General features: G+C 44.9%; 1 protein-coding gene across 1 annotated transcript in view; it reads left to right on the plus strand.

Annotated features, from left to right (window-relative positions):
* Positions 1 to 2,671: 2,671 nt before the first annotated feature.
* LOC309554692 (transmembrane 4 L6 family member 5-like) overlaps positions 2,672 to 18,317 on the plus strand; it is a gene marked incomplete at both ends in the record, with an annotated part of 55,581 nt that continues 39,935 nt past the window's right edge. Inside the window, one exon of the mRNA XM_082256399.1 lies at positions 2,672 to 2,854. Coding sequence (XP_082112525.1) covers positions 2,672 to 2,854 — 183 coding nt within the window. The remainder of the gene's footprint in view (positions 2,855 to 18,317) is intronic.

Here is an 18,317-nt window from a genome sequence, read left to right on the forward strand (position 1 = left end):
TTTACAAAGATGGGGCCAAGGAAAGCTATGTTTTCTTCTACTTCGAAAGACTGAAGAAAAAAAAAACATCCTTCTGCAATTATCTGCAGCAAAATTGTGTTGGATTCAACTTTTGTGTCTTAGTGAAAAGTTAAGCTGCCTGTGGATGGTGACAAGTCAGCAAGTGACTATAATGTCCTGACAGACTGGGTCTATGGAGGTGTGCCAATGCATAAAGTGGCATTTGAAACAGAACAAAATATATACCTACCTCAAGAATAGGATCCTGTATCAAATCCACATGGCCATTACAAAAATGTTACATTTTATTAATTAGATCTAATTAGATGATATCGCACATTCAAGCAGTTGAAAAGTTATTTTGATTCCTAAAATAACAAACAAACATGTTACCTACTTACCTGCTCTGATCAATACCGTGAACCTGAACCTCCTCTTCTGGGGCCCCCCGTCAGCACTCTAGGCTCCTCCTCTTCTGGAAGCTGCTTCCAATGGTGGCACACATGTGGACTCGACCCCACCCACTGAAACACACATTGTAGCTTGGCCCTGCCCCCTGATCTCCTCACTGGATTTGATTGACAGTGGCGGGAACAGTGGGGTATCATCCATGAGTGCAAGGTGTTCACTGCACACGGGGCCCGGGAGGGGGGGGGCCCACTGTGACTCACCCTGCACACATGGATGATCTCCTGGTACACAGGTGGTGTGGCGGGAGGGACAGCTGTGAGAACCGATCGTCTGGCAAGGCTTTTCAGCTGACAGCCGCTTCTCTTCCTCTCCCTCCCGCAGCTGCCAATTGAAAAGCCATGCCGGGAGATAGGTGCTCACAGCTGTCCCTCCCGCCCCACCGATTCCTGGCTGTTCCCTCCTTCTCCAGCCCCCCTCTGTGTCCTCTTCTTACACCTCTGCCCCCCCCCGTGTTTCACCGGCCCCCTGTCCTCTTCTTCTCCCCCCCACCGTGTCCTCCTCTTCCTCCTCTGCCCCCCTGTGCTCCTCCGGCCCCCTGTCCTCTTCCCACGCCCCCCCCATGTCCTCCTCTTCCTCCTCTGCCCCCCATACTTCTCCAGCCTCCTGTGCTCCTCCTCTGCCCCCTCCGTGTCCTCCTCTTCCTCCTCTGCCCCTCATGCTCCTCCGGCCCACTGTCCTCTTCCCACACCCCCCCATGTCCTCCTCTTCTTCCTCTGCCCCCCCCTACTCCTCCGGCCCCCTGTCCTCCTTCTCTACCCCCTTGATGTCCCCCTCTTCCTCCTCTGCCCCCCCCCCATACTCCTCCAGTATACATACTCCACACTCCGCACTCCTCACCTGCACATACTACCCACCTCTATACACTCCGCACTCCTCTCCTGCACATACTATCCACCTCCATACACTCCGTACTCCTCTCCTGCACATACTACCCCCCGCTGTACACTTTGCACTTTTCTCCTGCACATACTATCCGCACTCCACTTCTGTACAACAACCCACCTTCATACACTCTGCACTCCTCTCATGTACATTCTATCCACCTCCATACACTCCGCACTCCTCTCCTGCACATACTTCCCACCGCCGTACACTCCATACCCCTCTCCTACACATACTACCCACCTCCACACTCCGTACTCCTCTCCTGCACATACTACCCACCTTCACACTTCGTACTCCAACACTGTCCCAAACAGCCATAAAAAAAAAATTGTCTCACAAAGCTAAAGAGGGAAAAAAAAAAAATTGGACATAGATATAAATGTCCAGGCTGACCCCCCAACCCTTCAACCTCTGCAGCAATGCTGGCAGCACTCATACGTCTATTTCCCAAAGACAAACTCTGGATATGACGCTAAGCATGTGCACTCAACTTCTTTGGCGAGGCCTGTTCTGAGTAGAACCTGTCCTGGTAAACCGCTGTATGGTCTTGGCCCCCATGCTGCAGCTCAGTTTCAGGATCTTGGCATTCTTCTTATAGCTTAAGCCATCTTTATGTAGAGCAACAATTCTTTTTTTTTAGATCCTCAGAGACTTCTTTGCCACGAGGTGCCATTTTGAACTTCCAGTGACCAGTGTGAGAGAGTGAGAGCGATAACACCAAATTTAACACACCTGCTCTCCATTCACACCTGAGACTTTGTAAATTTAATGAGTCGCATTACACTGGGGAGGGGGGGAGGGTGGCTAATTGGGCCCAATTTGGACATTGTCACTTGGGGGTGTACTCACTTTTGTTGCCAGCGGTTTAGACATTAATGGCTGTGTGTTGAGTTATTTTGAGGGGGACAGTGAATTTACACTGTTATACAAGCTGTACACTCACTACTTTACATTGTAGCAAAGTGTAATTTCTTCAGTGTTGTCACATGAAAAGATAGAATAAAATGTGTACAAAAATGTGAGGGGTGTTCTCACTTTTGTGAGATATTGTATAAATATTCATCTAATGTGTTCCCTGAAGTAAATGTAAGGCTGAGGGCGTTAATCTTCCATGTGGGAATCCTGAGTCCAAACTTCACTTTGTTGTATTGCTGTGATTAAGAAAGCAATAAGGAAGTACAGTAGCGAGATACCCAGAAAGATCAATATATCTCTTCTTATTGCATTTGCCGTTTTTTTGCCTCCTGTAGGCTTTCAGTGACCATTCCAGAGGTCTTCTCTCTTCAATCCAATCTTTTAGAAACGCTGGGACATCATGTGTACGGGTCACTGTGCGAAGTTTATTGGGGTGGCCCTGTATCCATTTTGTGCTTTATGTATATTCTGTAACATTCTCCTCCTGTTCCCGGGGTGGAGTACAGATGCTGTGACAAATCCCGGAGAAAAACTCACAGAGGAAGTTCTGTACCTCGGCGGCTTCTTCGGTAGCGGATTCCTGGTGAGTAGAACTGGGTGGGCATTTGGTGAACTTAAAGGGCCAGTCCACCCAAGTCAGGTATTTCAGGGCAATGTGGTGAAAACTAAACCTATTGTGATTTTACTGTTATTACTATGGAGTAATAATTGAGTTGGAGGGTTTTTTTGATGGTTTTAGTCCATTATCACCATCTCCTGTAGGGATATTCTGTCTTGTTGGCTCCAAAACCCTACTCTATAGAAGCCATGGTTTCCATACACTGCACTGATGATGGCCAAAAAGTCTGAAACAGCTGTATACTTGCATCGCTTCTTGGCCCTTAGATGGGTACAGTGGGAGATTAGGATGTAATAAAGTGGGCAGTATGGGGGATTAGGATGTAATAAAGTTGGTACGGAGGGAGATTGGGCTGTAATAAGGTGGGTACAGTGGGAGATTAGGATATAATAAGGTGGGCACCGTGGGGGATCAGGCTGTAATAAGATTGGTACAGTGGGATATTAGGATATATTTAGGTGGGTAAAGTGGGAGATTAGGATGTAATAGGGTGGGAGATTAGGATGTAATAAAGTGGGTATGGTGGGAGATTAGGATGTAATAAAGTGGGTACAGTGGGAAATTAGGATGTAATAAGGTGGGTAGAGTGGGGGATTAGGATGTAATATAGTGGGTACAGTGGGAGATTAGGATGTAATAAAGTGGGTACAATGGGAGATTAGGATGTAATAAGGTGGGTAGAGTGGGAGATTAGGATGTAATATAGTGGGTACAGTGGGAGATTAGCATGTAATAAAGTGGGTAGAGTGGGGGATTAGGATGTAATAAAGTGGGTACAGTGGGAGATTAGGATGTAATAAGGTGGGTAGAGTGGGGGATTAGGATGTAATAAAGTGGGTACAGTGGGAGATTAGGATGTAATAAGGTGCGTAGAGTGGGGGATTAGGATGTAATAAAGTGGGTAGAGTGGGAGATTAGGATGTAATAAAGTGGGTACAGTGGGAGATTAGGATGTAATAAATTGGGTACAGTGGGAGATTAGGATGTAATAAGGTGGGTAGAGTGGGGGATTAGGATGTAATAAAGTGGGTACAGTGGGAGATTAGGATGTAATAAGGTGGGTACAGTGGGAGATTAGGATGTAATAAAGTGGGTAGAGTGGGGGATTAGGATGTAATAAAGTGGGTACAGTGGGAGATTAGGATGTAATAAATTGGGTAGAGTGGGAGATTAGGATGTAATAAGGTGGGTAGAGTGGGGGATTAGGATGTAATAAAGTGGGTACAGTGGGAGATTAGGATGTAATAAGGTGGGTACAGTGGGAGATTAGGATGTAATAAAGTGGGTAGAGTGGGGGATTAGGATGTAATAAAGTGGGTACAGTGGGAGATTAGGATGTAATAAAGTGGGTACAGTGGGAGATTAGGATGTAATAAATTGGGTACAGTGGGAGATTAGGATGTAATAAGGTGGGTAGAGTGGGGGATTAGGATGTAATAAAGTGGGTACAGTGGGAGATTAGGATGTAATAAGGTGGGTACAGTGGGAGATTAGGATGTAATAAGGTGGGTAGAGTGGGGGATTAGGATGTAATAAAGTGGGTACAGTAGGAGATTAGGATGTAATAAAGTGGGTACCGTGGGAGATTAGGCTGTAATTAAGTGGGTACAGTGGGAGATTAGGATGTATTTAGGTGGGTACAGTGGTACATTAGGATATAATAAAGTGGGAGATTAGGATGTAATAAAGTGGGTTAAGTGGGAGATTAGGCTGTAATAAAGAGGGTTCAGCGGGAGATTAGGATGTAATAAGGTGGGTATAGTGGGAGATTAGGATGTAAAAAGGTGGGTACGGTGGGAGATTAGGATGTAATTAGGTGGGTGCGGTGGGAGATTAGGATGTAATAAGGTGGGTACGGTGGGAGATTAGGATGTAATAAGGTTGGTATGGTGGGAGATTAGGATGTAATAAGGTTGGTATGGTGGGAGATTAAGCTGTAATAAAGAGGGTTCAGTGGGAGATTAGGCTGTAATAAGGTGGGTATGGTGGGAGATTAGGATGTAATAAAGTGGGTACAGTGGGAGATTAGGATGTAATAAAGTGGGTACAGTGTGAGATTAGAATGTAATAAGGTGAGTACGGTGGGAGATTAGTATGTAATAAACTGGGTATGGTGGGAGATTAGGATGTAATAAAGTTGGTACGGTGGGAGATTAGGATGTAATAAAGTGGGTACAGTGGGAGATTAGGATGTAATAAGGTGGGTACAGTGGGAGATTAGGATGTAATAAAGTGAGTACAGTGGGAGATTAGGATGTAATAAAATGGGCACGGTGGGAGATTAGGATATAATAAATTGGATACGGTGGGAGATTAGGATGTAATATGGTGGGTACAGTGGGAGATTAGGATGTAATAAAGTGGGCACAATGGGAGATTAGGATAAAATAAATTGGGTACGGTGGGAGATTAGGATGTAATAAAGTGGGCACAATGGGAGATTAGGATAAAATAAATTGGGTACGGTGGGAGATTAGGATGTAATAAAGTGGGCACAATGGGAGATTAGGATAAAATAAATTGGGTACGGTGGGAGATTAGGATGTAATAAAGTGGGCACAATGGGAGATTAGGATGTAATAAGGTAGGTACAGTGGGATTAAAATAAAAAAACAAATTTAGGGCGCACCGGCCAGGCGCATTATCCTCAATATTAGGCTTTATTAAATGTAAGTGCATATACTTAAAAAAACAAAGGTTTAAAAAGGCACATCAAATGCGAACATCAGGAACAATCTGTATCTGTATACAATGTCCTCAATAAATGATGGCTAACGTGTTTTGAGGTTTAGCCCCTTCTTCAGAGCCAGCAGGCCATATCCAAATCACTCATTTAAATAGCAAGATACCCATACCACCTAGGTGTGGTCTAAAGAAACTGGGGGTGATCTAGACATCTCTATGAGACCCTAACGGGTGTAACAATAGTCCATCAGTCCATAATCCACAGTCCACTATTAGATACAGCACCCTTCTGAATAACCTTGGGTAAGTAAAAAAAAAAGCAATTTTGAAAAAAGCAAAAAAAAAAAAAACAAATATGTTCTACTTTATGCTATAAAATACATCCAATAAAAAAAAAAAAAAAATTGGAAAAAAAAGCTAATTTCTTCACAAAGTTTGGCCAATATGTATTCTGCTACATAATTTTGGTAAAAAAAAAAATATCCAAATAAGCGTATATTGATTGGTTTGCGCAAAAGTTATAGCGTCTACAAACTATGGGTTATATACTGGAATTTTTACTTATTTATTTCGTTTTTACTAGTAATGGGCGCGTTCAGCGAGTTATATTGGAACTGCAATATTGTGACAGACAGTCTGACACTTTCTGACACTTTTTGGGGAGACCAATGACACTAATACAGTAATCAGTGCTAAATATATGCACTGTCACTGTACTAATGACACTGACCGGTGATCGACATCTGCTGTGTTTAATCGCATCATAGCCGGATCGCCTACCCAGACGTGTCAGATCACATACTAGGTACCTGACTTGGCATATCCGAGCCCCCTTGCCGCCATATATGAAAGTTATATGATCGGAAAGCGGTTAACATGCAATATTTCTTAAAAAGTGGAAAAGAGCGAAATTCTGTCTATAAAATCCTTGCGCCGTCCCCTGGAAATTCAAAAATTCTGAAGTTAAACCCAGGTCTGGTGGGAAAACAAAAACAAAAAGGGGGGAGAGAGATGCCAGTAGATCCTGGAGATGGGAATTTAACTGCTTGCGGACCGCCCGCCGCCGTTATACTGCAGCAGTGCGGCCCTCCTGCGCGAACCAATGTAGGTATAGGTCGGTCGCGCGCCTGCAGCTAGGGGGCGGTGCGCTCCCGCCCCCCCTCGGCAGCTGGGACTCTGATGCACGGGGGAGGCGGCTCCGATTGTGGCCTGACACCTACGATCGCTCCCTGCTGTGAGAGGATGGTCAGCTGTTGTAAACACAGCTGACCGTTCTTCTCTCTGGAATGATCACAGAGCCCCTGTGATCCTTCTATGAAGGATGATTTTTTCTGTTAGCAACTGCAGTGAAACACCACAAAACGTATAAATAAAACGCTCCGGAATGCATTACAGCAAAAAAAAAAAAAAAACAGGAAACGTAAAAGAAAAGCTAGAAAAGAAATGCAATGGAATGTATTGAAAATGCATCAAAAACGTGCCAAAACATTAAAAAAGGCATCAAAAACGTGCATGTAGAAACGCATCCAGACCGCTGTGGTCCAGTAGATGCTATAACGAGTGGACATTGTTAGTCTGGAGGAGGTTGCCGGTGTTCTGTGAAAACTCCAAGTGGCCAAAATCTCCAATCATTCCTGGTGTGCACTCACCAGAAGTAACGTTGTTGGAGTTCTCGGCAGAACATTACACCAACCAGCAGGCAGCAGCTAGGATAGGTTAGAATGGAACTGTATGGCCAAAAATTCTTCAAGTTTAACGTGTGTTCTAATGCGTTGGCATGCATCATGACGTGCAGTTTTTAACATATGCATTAAGATGTACTGTATTTTGAATAGAGAATGCATCAAGAAAAAAATGCAAAGATGTGAATCCAGCCTTAGGACCGGGTCACACTTGTAACATTCTTCATGAGGTCCCCAACCTCTCCTTTTTCTCCTCACTTCCGTTTCTTTGGAACGAGCAGCACACGTTATTTGCCATCATGTGCTCTGCTCTATGCCCACTATAAATTCCATGGTCCATAGTCCAATTTGGGAGCAAGCAAGAGCGGGTGGGTACATTCCTACATCTGGTGGGACCATGGTAGCCACCCTCTCACAAGAAATCAGATCAGAGCAGCAAAAAAGGAATTTAGAGATTCGGAGAAGACTGAGAGCAAGGGACTTTTATAAGCTAAAGTGATTCTAAGCGTCGGTTCACATTGGTGCGATGCGGGAACCATGCGAATCCACTGCGGGTTCCCACATCGCACCCAACTCACAGGCAGTTTACACTGCGGTATGCAAACTGCTGGGAGTGTTAAATGTTAAAGAAATTATGAATGTTTCATAATTATTATATGTGTTATAATCATTTATGCTTCCCTAGAACTGTATTTTTTCAGCAGATTCTGCTAATAATTTAAACAGTGGCTACTGCATATCCTGCCATATGTTCTTTGTTAAGACCTTATATGAAGTTTTCACATTAACAAAGACTTACTACATTGCCTGACTCCGTATATCCTGTCCAGATGTTCGTAGACGAGGAAGAATACAAAAGACTACTGTTCAAACCCCCCCCCCCTTAGGATATATTAAAGGCGGTACAGGCCATCAATAATTGTCCAAAGGAAGGGGGGGTTTCAATCTTAACGATGTCCAAAATGAAAATGTATATAAGGATATGAGACACGTATGCAAACCAGACGGGTCATAGTAGCTAATAGTAGTATGTCAGTATAACCTGTCTCCTCATATACGGGTATTAAACCTGTCTTATCTTGTATCAGCTTGTGGTCTAAAGGTGATTTCCCTTACATTAATACAAAGTTAATGACACCCCCAGATATCACAGTGCGAACTGTCAGTTCGGACATGAACCGGGTCACATATGTGTGAACAACAACAAAGAGCAGAGCCGCTCAGGTGTCAGTTCAATGGCTGGTGCTGGTCAGATCCGCCGTCCAAGCAATAGAAAATCCAAGAAAGTAGACCGCACTCAGGAAATGTAAGATAAAAACAATCAAAACTCCTTTATTCTTCTTCGGTACAGCAGACAGACAATACAATGCACATAACAGACGTGTCGGGTTGACGCGTTTCACAATGTAGATCGCTTACTCATAACCACACACTATGGAACCGTGGAAGCCGACATACATTTGTAGGTAAACCAAAAAAGGGAGGTGACCGAAGAATGTAATTGCATGCACCTTGAATTAATTGATTGATAAGAAACAGGTGTAGGTTCAGCAAGTCCACAGTTCCACAGTGAAAGACAATTAGATACAAAACTCCTTCACCACATAGGGGAATGGAGATATACATACAAACAATATAAAACCATATGTGTGACTAATACAAAGATATAATGCAATAGCTGAAAAAATAGGAACCAATAAATAAATGAATCATACATGAGTGAATAAAAAACCCCATCGTTGAATGCTTTAAACTCTGGTGGCAAGGACATAATAAATAAGAAACAAATATATGTAAAAAGTGGTTGTCCAATGTATGGAAAGGATCTCTCAGATGTAGTCAGTGGCTATATAAAAAATCATATATATGAAAAAGATAATTTATTGAAGCAACGTACCAGATCTTACACTGATATTAATCCTAAAAAAGAGAGGATGACTCCCATGCATATAAAGAATATTATGTGTGAGAAATAAAATGTGAAAAATGTGAAAAAAATTTGAAAAAGTGAAAAGAACTCGTGAAAAGAAAAAACAACATTTTTGACAATTGATGAAAAAACGTAAAATCAATGTGAATAAAATTAGATGATGATGGTAAAAAATGTGGAAGTATGTATACTTCTAGATATAAAATGTGAAAGAAATAGTGAAAAATTTAAAAATATTTAAAAAATATATTTATTCTTCTTCCAAAAACGTGTGAAGAAGGATGATCAAGTGAAAAAGATAATGATGTAATGTGATAAAAAATAACAAAAAGTAACAATCCGTCAAGTGTGTATCGTAATCAATGAAAATTGATCTATATATAAAAAAACGGAAAAGACGGGATAAAACTAAGAGTAGTGTGCATCTAGTGTGCGTGAGAGTGAAATGTAATGCAGTGTTAATTTCGTCGACTAAAACCGACTAAAACGTTTTCGTCGACTAACACAATTCAGATGACTAAAATACGACTAAAACTAAAATGGCATTTTAGTCTTAAGACTAAAATACGACTAAAACTAAAATGGCATTTTAGTCAAAAGACTATAACTAAAACTAAATCGAAATTTGCTGCCAAAAATTAACACTGGTGCATGTTCAAAGCATAAATAATAACATATTAGATTTTTCACTCCAGGACCAGCAGTAGTATATAATGAGTTTGGAAATTGTAGAGAAATGCTTAAATAATGCATTACAAATTACAATTGAACTACACCCATTTGATTATAGATGACTAAAATGAGTTTTAGTCGACTAAAATGTAGGGCGTTTTAGTCGACTAAATACGACTAAAACTAAAACACTTGCAGAAGACTAAAATGGGACTAAAACTAAAATGCCATTTTAGTCCTAAGACTAAGACTAAAACTAAATTGAAATTTGCTGCCAAAATTAACACTGATGTAATGGAAGTATAGGTTAACATATCAATGAAGACGACTCATATAGAAAATATAAAATATGTATTATCATGCCACCAGAGGATAAGCACCAAAAAGAAGCCTATAGGTTCCCATTTTTGCAGATGTATCTAGACTGACACCAAAGTCGCCATGTATAAATTCACTAATTAAGCATGTAAATAATTGATCGGCCAAATACATAGTTCAAAGAAACACTCGAAAACAGAAACGCATGCATACAAAATATATATAATATAAAGAAGAACCATTTCATGAAGGCATGTTCTATCTATTCGAGTGCGTCCGTGAATGTAATGGGACATATAAATATAGTGAAGAACCAGTAAACATTAATTTAACATAGAAAATCACTATATAGTGAATATAATAAAATATAAACTGGAATGGAAAAATATATAAAACATGGCGAGATGGTGTCAAAGAAAGGGAAGACCCCCTCTTCCAATGGTGACTTTAATAATCAAAAAGTCATTGAAAAAATATAGAAATTTTAACTAATAACTAGGGTTGAGCGGACACCTAGATGTCCGTGTTCGACGGGTTCGGCCGAACTTTAAAAAAAAGTCCGGGTCCGTGTCCCGGACTTTTACCGAACTTTTCCCGGACACCGAACCCCATTGAAGTCAATGGGGACCCGAACTTTAAGGCACTAAAATGGCTCTAAAACACCAAAGGAAAGGGCTAGAGTGCTGCAAATGGCAGCAAAACGTAATTAAGAGCATGGCAAGTGCTCTGCAAACAAATGTGGATAGGGAAATAACTTAAAACAACAAAAAAAAACAGAAAAATAAAACAATGTTCTTCTTCATCTCTGAAGGACGAGGCCCATATGGAGTAGGAGGGAGGTTGAGGTGGTGGTGGATGTGGCGGTGACATAGGCGTGCGCACAGGGTGTGCTGGGTGTGCCTGGGCACACCCTAATCACCTAGGGCACATAGCATTGCCAGTGAGGAGATGGGAAAGATCTCCCTGGGACCTGCTCTGCTCTATTTCTCCTTGCCTACAGGTACATGGCCCCGATACATTACTCTCCCTGCTGGCAAACACATGCATGTGTATTTCAACTTTGGGGTGCACACCTTAATGCAATAGGCTGCGCACACCTATGGGCGGTGTAGGTGGAAGCGGCGGTGGAGGAGGACCAGGGCCGGATTAACAGCATCATGGGCTTGGTGCTGAGGATTTTGAAGGGCCTTAAGGGCCGTGCCTTGCCATGCACCCAGAGGAGGAAGGGTGCAGCCATGCATGCCTAATTCAACATGGGATGCTGTCTCTGAAGCCCATAAACACATCCATGCATCGCCAACTGTCCCTCCTTGTCCGGCCTTCACGCTGTGTGGGGAGGTTCTGAGGGTGCTGCCTGGGGAAGCGAGCATAGAAGCCAGACTTCTGTGTTTACAAGTGACAGAAGAGCGGTAACAGTGAATATGGCCAACCCGGGGCCTATATAAAAGGTAGGGGCCTGGAGCTGCAGCTCCAATAGCCCCTACATTAATCTGGCCCTGAGGAGGAGGACGAGGTAGCCAACACTGCTTCTTTTCAAAAATTTTAAATGAGGGTACACCCCAAAAGAGTGAGAAAGAGCAAAAATGGAACAATGGGTGGGTAAGGTCGGTATCCATTGCTATTCTGCATAAGGTACGGAAAAGTCCCGTGGGATCCATGCCTGGTTCATTTTAATGAACGTGAGCTTGTCCACATTGTCTCTGGACAGGCGGCTGCGCTTGTCTGTTATAACGCCCCCAGCCGTGCTAAATACCCGTTCAGATAATACACTGGCTGCAGGGCACGCCAGCACCTCCAAGGCGTAAAGGGCAAGCTCAGGCCATGTGCCCAATTTGGAGACCCAGAAGTTGAAGGGGGCAGACCCGTCATTCACTACATGTAGGCGTGTGCACACATACTGCTCCACCATGTTGGTAAAATGCTGCCTCCTGCTAAGACGTTCCATCTGAGCTGCTGGTGCTGCTGTTTGTTGTGGCGTGCTGACAAAGCTTTTCCACATTTCGGCCATGCTAACCCTGCCTTCTGAGGTGCTGGCGGTGCCCTGGTTGCGTTGGCGACCTCCTCCTCCTCCTCCTCTGCCTTGTGCTTCCACTGTGGCCCCGCTGTCAGATGGGAATGCCAGCAGCATGGCGTCTACCAGCGTGCGCTTGTACTCGCGCATCTTGCGATCGCGCTCCAGTGAGTGAATTAAGGACGGTACGTTGTCCTTGTAACGGGGATCCAGCAGCGTGGCCACCCAGTAATCAGCACAAGTTAGAATGTGGGCAACTCGGCGGTCGTTGTGGAGACACTGCAGCATGTAATCGCTCATGTGTGCCAGGCTGCCCAGAGGCAACGAAAGGCTGTCCTCTGTGGGAGGTGTATCGTCCGTGTCCTCTGTATCCCCCCAGCCACGCACCAGTGATGGCCATGAGCTGGCCTGGGTGCCACCCTGCTGTGAACATGGTTCCATCTCCTCCTCCAGCTCCTCCTCCTCCTCATCCTCCTCATCCTCCAGAACTGTGCCCCTGCTGGACAATTGCGTCCCTGGCGTTTGCGTGTGCAGGAACCCACCCTCGGAGCCCCTTGCGAATGACTGCCCTGAAAGCCTTGGAAATGTTACCTCTTCATCCTCCTCCTCCTCCTCATCCTGTGCCACATCCTCTTCCATCATCGCCCGAATTGTTTTTTCAAGGAGGCATAGAAGTGGGATAGTTAAGCTGAGAACGGCGTCATTGCCACTGGCCATGTTGGTGGAGTACTCAAAACAGCGCAACAAGGCACACAGGTCTCGCATGGAGGCCCAGTTATTGGTGGTGAAGTGGTGCTGTTCCGCAGAGCGACTCACGCGTGCGTGCTGCAGCTGAAACTCCACTATGGCCTGCTGCTGCTCGCACAGTCTTTCCAGCATGTGCAAGGTGGAGTTCCACCTTGTGGGCACGTCACATATGAGGCGGTGAGCGGGAAGGCCGAAGTTACGCTGCAGCGCTGCCAGGCGAGCAGCAGCAGGGTGAGAACGCCGAAAGTGCGCACAAACGGCCCGCACTTTCTGCAGCAGCTCTGACATATCGGGGTAGTTTTTAAGGAACCTCTGCACCACCAAATTCAGCACATGCGCCAGGCAAGGGATGTGCGTCAAACCGGCTAGGCCCAGAGCTGCTATGAGATTTCGCCCGTTATCGCACACCACCAGGCCGGGCTTGAGGCTCGCTGGCAGCAACCACTCATTTGTCTGCTGTTCCATGCTCCTCCACAACTCCTGCGCGGTGTGTGGTTTGTCCCCCAAACAGGCAAGTTGTAAAACTGCCTGCTGTCGTTTACCCCTGGCCGTGCTGAAGTTGGTGGTGAAGGTGTTACGCTGTCCGGATGAGGAGGCGGTAGAGGATGAGGAAGCGGAGTAGGAGGAGTTAGGAACAGGAGGCAAACTGAAGCGCCCTGCAATCCTCGGTGGTGGAAGGACATGCGCCAAATTGCTATCCGCCTCAGGCCCATCCGCCACTGCATTTACCCAGTGTGCCGTTAGGGAGATATAACGCCCCTGACCGTGCTTACTGGTCCACGTATCCGTAGTTAGGTGGACCTTGGCACAGATGGCGTTGCGCAGTGCACACCTGATATTTTCCCCCACTTGGTTGTGCAGGGAAGGGATGGCTTGCCTGGAAAAGTAGTGGCGGCTGGGCACGACGTACTGTGGGACAGCCACCGACATAAGGTTTTTAAAACTGTGCGTCTCCACCAGACGGAATGACAGCATTTCAAAGGCCAATAATTTTGAAATGCTGGCATTCAGGGCCAGGGATCGCGGGTGGGTAGGGGGGTACTTCCTCTTCCTCTCAAGTGTTTGGGAGATGGAAAGCTGAACGCTTCCACGGGACATTGTGGAGATGGTTGTTGGTGACCCAGGTGGTGGTGTTGCTGACAGATCGTCTGTTTGCGGGGTGGCAGGTGCCGGTATCACTACAGATGTGGCTGGAGCGGCCGAGACTGCAGCAGAAGAGGAAGCAGGATGAGCCAGAGACGTTTCTTGGTTTTGAAGGTGTGTACTCCACTGCAGCTCGTGCTTTGCACTTAGATGCCTGATCATGCAGGTTGTGCTCAGGTTGAGAAGGTTTATGCCTCGCTTCAAGCTCTGATTGCACAGGGTGCAAACCACTCGTGTCCTGTCATCAGCACATTTTCTAAAGAACTTCCACGCTAGAGAACTCCTTTGAGCTGACTTTGGTGCGCTCGTTCCCTTGCTGCGTTGGGCAGTAGCGGGCGTAGTGTCTAGGGCACGGCCGCTCCGCTTCTGCACCCTGCTCCCTCTTCTGCTGTGCTGGTGGCTCTGTGCGACCACCGCCTCTTCCTCCAAACTACTCAGGTCACCTGCATGACGTTCATTCCATGTGGGGTCGAGGACCTCATCGTCCTCCACATCATCTTCAACCCAGTCTTCACCCCTGCCCTCCTTGTCGGTCTCCACAATGCTGAACGCCGCAGCAGTTGGCACCTGCGTTTCGTCATCATCGGAGACGTGCTGCGATGATCCTTGCATGTACTCATCTTGAGAAATAAGTGGTTGGGCATCGCTGCACTCAATCTCTTCCACTTCTGGGGCAGGGCTAGGTGGATGGCCCTGGGAAACCCTGCTGACAGAGTCCTCAAAAAGAATAAGAGACTGCTGTATGGCTTGGGGCTCAGACTGCTGGCCTGATTTGCAAGGGGGTGAGGTGAAAGACGGTTGGACATTGGCTGCAGGTGCCAACTCTGACCTTTCTGCAGTAGACTGGGTGGGAGACAATGTGAAGGAACTGGAGGCACTGTCAGCAGCAAACCAATCTACTATCGCCTCAACTTGTTCTGGCCTCATCACTTCTAGGGGCGTTTGATGCCCTACCAAATACTGATGCAGGTTCTGTCGCCTACTCACACTTGAGGAAGGTGTTTCACTTGTGCGTGTAGCTGGCACAGATCGACCACGTCCTCTCCTTGCAACAGGAGCTCTACCAGCAGCACCACGACCCAGGCCACGGCCCTTATTTGACGGTCTCCTCATATTTCTGTAATTTAAGATCTTGCCCTAGAAAGGTTTTTATTGAATAGCGGAATAGGAAATATGATCCAAAAAAGTGTATGTATCTCGCACGTACAAAACCACACTAGGCCCCAATTACTATTGTTTCTACCCCTAAAAGGATGGATGAGGAGTAGGAGGAGTATGGAACAGACAGCACCCTCAAATCTTCAGAAGTATGAGATGAACCCCAAAAACTTGGAAAGGTGGATCTCACACGTACCGACACAGACTATCCCGCAATTCAATTGATCCTCAAAGGTTTTTATTGAATAGCGGAATAGGAAATATGATCAAAAAAAGTGTATGTATCTCGCACGTACACAACCACACTAGGCCCCAATTACTATTGTTTGTACCCCTAAAAGGATGGATGAGGAGTAGGAGGAGGAGTATGGAACAGGCAGCACCCTCAAATCTTCAGAAGTATGAGATGAACCCCAAAAACTTGGAAAGGTGGATCTCACACGTACCGACACAGACTATCCCGCAATTCAATTGATCCTCAAAGGTTTTTATTGAATAGCGGAATAGGAAATATGATCAAAAAAAGTGTATGTATCTCGCACGTACACAACCACACTAGGCCCCAATTACTATTGTTTGTACCCCTAAAAGGATGGTTGAGCAGTAGGAGCAGGAGTATGGAACAGGCAGCACCCTCAAATCTTCAGAAGTATGAGATGAACCCCAACAACTTGGAAAGGTGGATCTCACACGTACCGACACAGACTATCTCGCAATTGAATTGATCCCCAAAGGTTTTAATTGAATAGCGGAATAGAAAATATGATCAAAAAGAAAGTGTATGTATCTCGCATGTACACCACCACACTAGGCCCCAACTACTATTGTTTGTTCCCCTAAAAGGATGGTTGAGCAGTAGGAGGAGGAGTATGGAACAGGCAGCACCCTCAAATCTTCAGAAGTATGAGATGAACCCCAAAAACTTGGAAAGGTGGATCTCTCTCACACGTACCAACACAGACTATCCCCCAATTTAACTGATCCCCAAAGGTTTTTGATTAAATAGCGGAATAGAAAATATGATCCAAAAAAAGTGTATGTATATCACACGTACACAACCACACTGGGCCCCAATTACTATTGTTTGTACCCCTAAAAGGCTAGATGAGGAGTAGGGGGAGTATGGAACAGGCAGCACCCTCAAACCTTCAGAAGTATGAGATGAACCCCAACAACTTGGAAAGGTGGATCTCTCTCACACGTACCAACACAGACTATCCCCCAATTTAACTGATCCCCAAAGGTTTTTGATTAAATAGCGGAATAGAAAATATGATCCAAAAAAAGTGTATGTATATCACACGTACACAACCACACTAGGCCCCAATTACTATTGTTTGTACCCCTAAAAGGCTAGATGAGGAGTAGGGGGGGTATGGAACAGGCAGCACCCTCAAACCTTCAGAAGTATGAGATGAACCCCAACAACTTGGAAAGGTGGATCTCTCTCACACGTACCAACACAGACTATCCCCCAATTTAACTGATCCCCAAAGGTTTTTGATTAAATAGCGGAATAGAAAATATGATCCAAAAAAAGTGTATGTATATCACACGTACACAACCACACTAGGCCCCAATTACTATTGTTTGTACCCCTAAAAGGCTAGGAGTAGGGGGAGTATGGAACAGGCAGCACCCTCAAACCTTCAGAAGTATGAGATGAACCCCAACAACTTGGAAAGGTGGATCTCTCTCACACGTACCAACACAGACTATCCCCCAATTTAACTGATCCCCAAAGGTTTTTGATTAAATAGCGGAATAGAAAATATGATCCAAAAAAAGTGTATGTATATCACACGTACACAACCACACTGGGCCCCAATTACTATTGTTTGTACCCCTAAAAGGCTAGATGAGGAGTAGGGGGAGTATGGAACAGGCAGCACCCTCAAACCTTCAGAAGTATGAGATGAACCCCAACAACTTGGAAAGGTGGATCTCTCTCACACGTACCAACACAGACTATCCCCCAATTTAACTGATCCCCAAAGGTTTTTGATTAAATAGCGGAATAGAAAATATGATCCAAAAAAAGTGTATGTATATCACACGTACACAACCACACTAGGCCCCAATTACTATTGTTTGTACCCCTAAAAGGCTAGATGAGGAGTAGGGGGGGTATGGAACAGGCAGCACCCTCAAACCTTCAGAAGTATGAGATGAACCCCAACAACTTGGAAAGGTGGATCTCTCTCACACGTACCAACACAGACTATCCCCCAATTTAACTGATCCCCAAAGGTTTTTGATTAAATAGCGGAATAGAAAATATGATCCAAAAAAAGTGTATGTATATCACACGTACACAACCACACTGGGCCCCAATTACTATTGTTTGTACCCCTAAAAGGCTAGGAGTAGGGGGAGTATGGAACAGGCAGCACCCTCAAACCTTCAGAAGTATGAGATGAACCCCAACAACTTGGAAAGGTGGATCTCTCTCACACGTACCAACACAGACTATCCCCCAATTTAACTGATCCCCAAAGGTTTTTGATTAAATAGCGGAATAGAAAATATGATCCAAAAAAAGTGTATGTATATCACACGTACACAACCACACTAGGCCCCAATTACTATTGTTTGTACCCCTAAAAGGCTAGGAGTAGGGGGAGTATGGAACAGGCAGCACCCTCAAACCTTCAGAAGTATGAGATGAACCCCAACAACTTGGAAAGGTGGATCTCTCTCACACGTACCAACACAGACTATCCCCCAATTTAACTGATCCCCAAAGGTTTTTGATTAAATAGCGGAATAGAAAATATGATCCAAAAAAAGTGTATGTATATCACACGTACACAACCACACTAGGCCCCAATTACTATTGTTTGTACCCCTAAAAGGCTAGATGAGGAGTAGGGGGAGTATGGAACAGGCAGCACCCTCAAATCTTCAGAAGTATGAGATTGTGTTCACTGTACCCCACAAAGATTGAGTTCACTGCACCCCACAATGATTGTGTTCACTGCACCCCACAAAGATTGTGTTCACTGCACCTCACAAAGATTGTGTTCACTGTACCCCCCAAAGATTGTGTTCACTGCACCCCACAAAGATTCTGTTCACTGT

This window comes from Pelophylax lessonae (assembly GCF_965119305.1).
Source record: "Pelophylax lessonae genome assembly, chromosome: 4".
NCBI classification, from domain to species: Eukaryota; Metazoa; Chordata; class Amphibia; order Anura; family Ranidae; genus Pelophylax; species Pelophylax lessonae.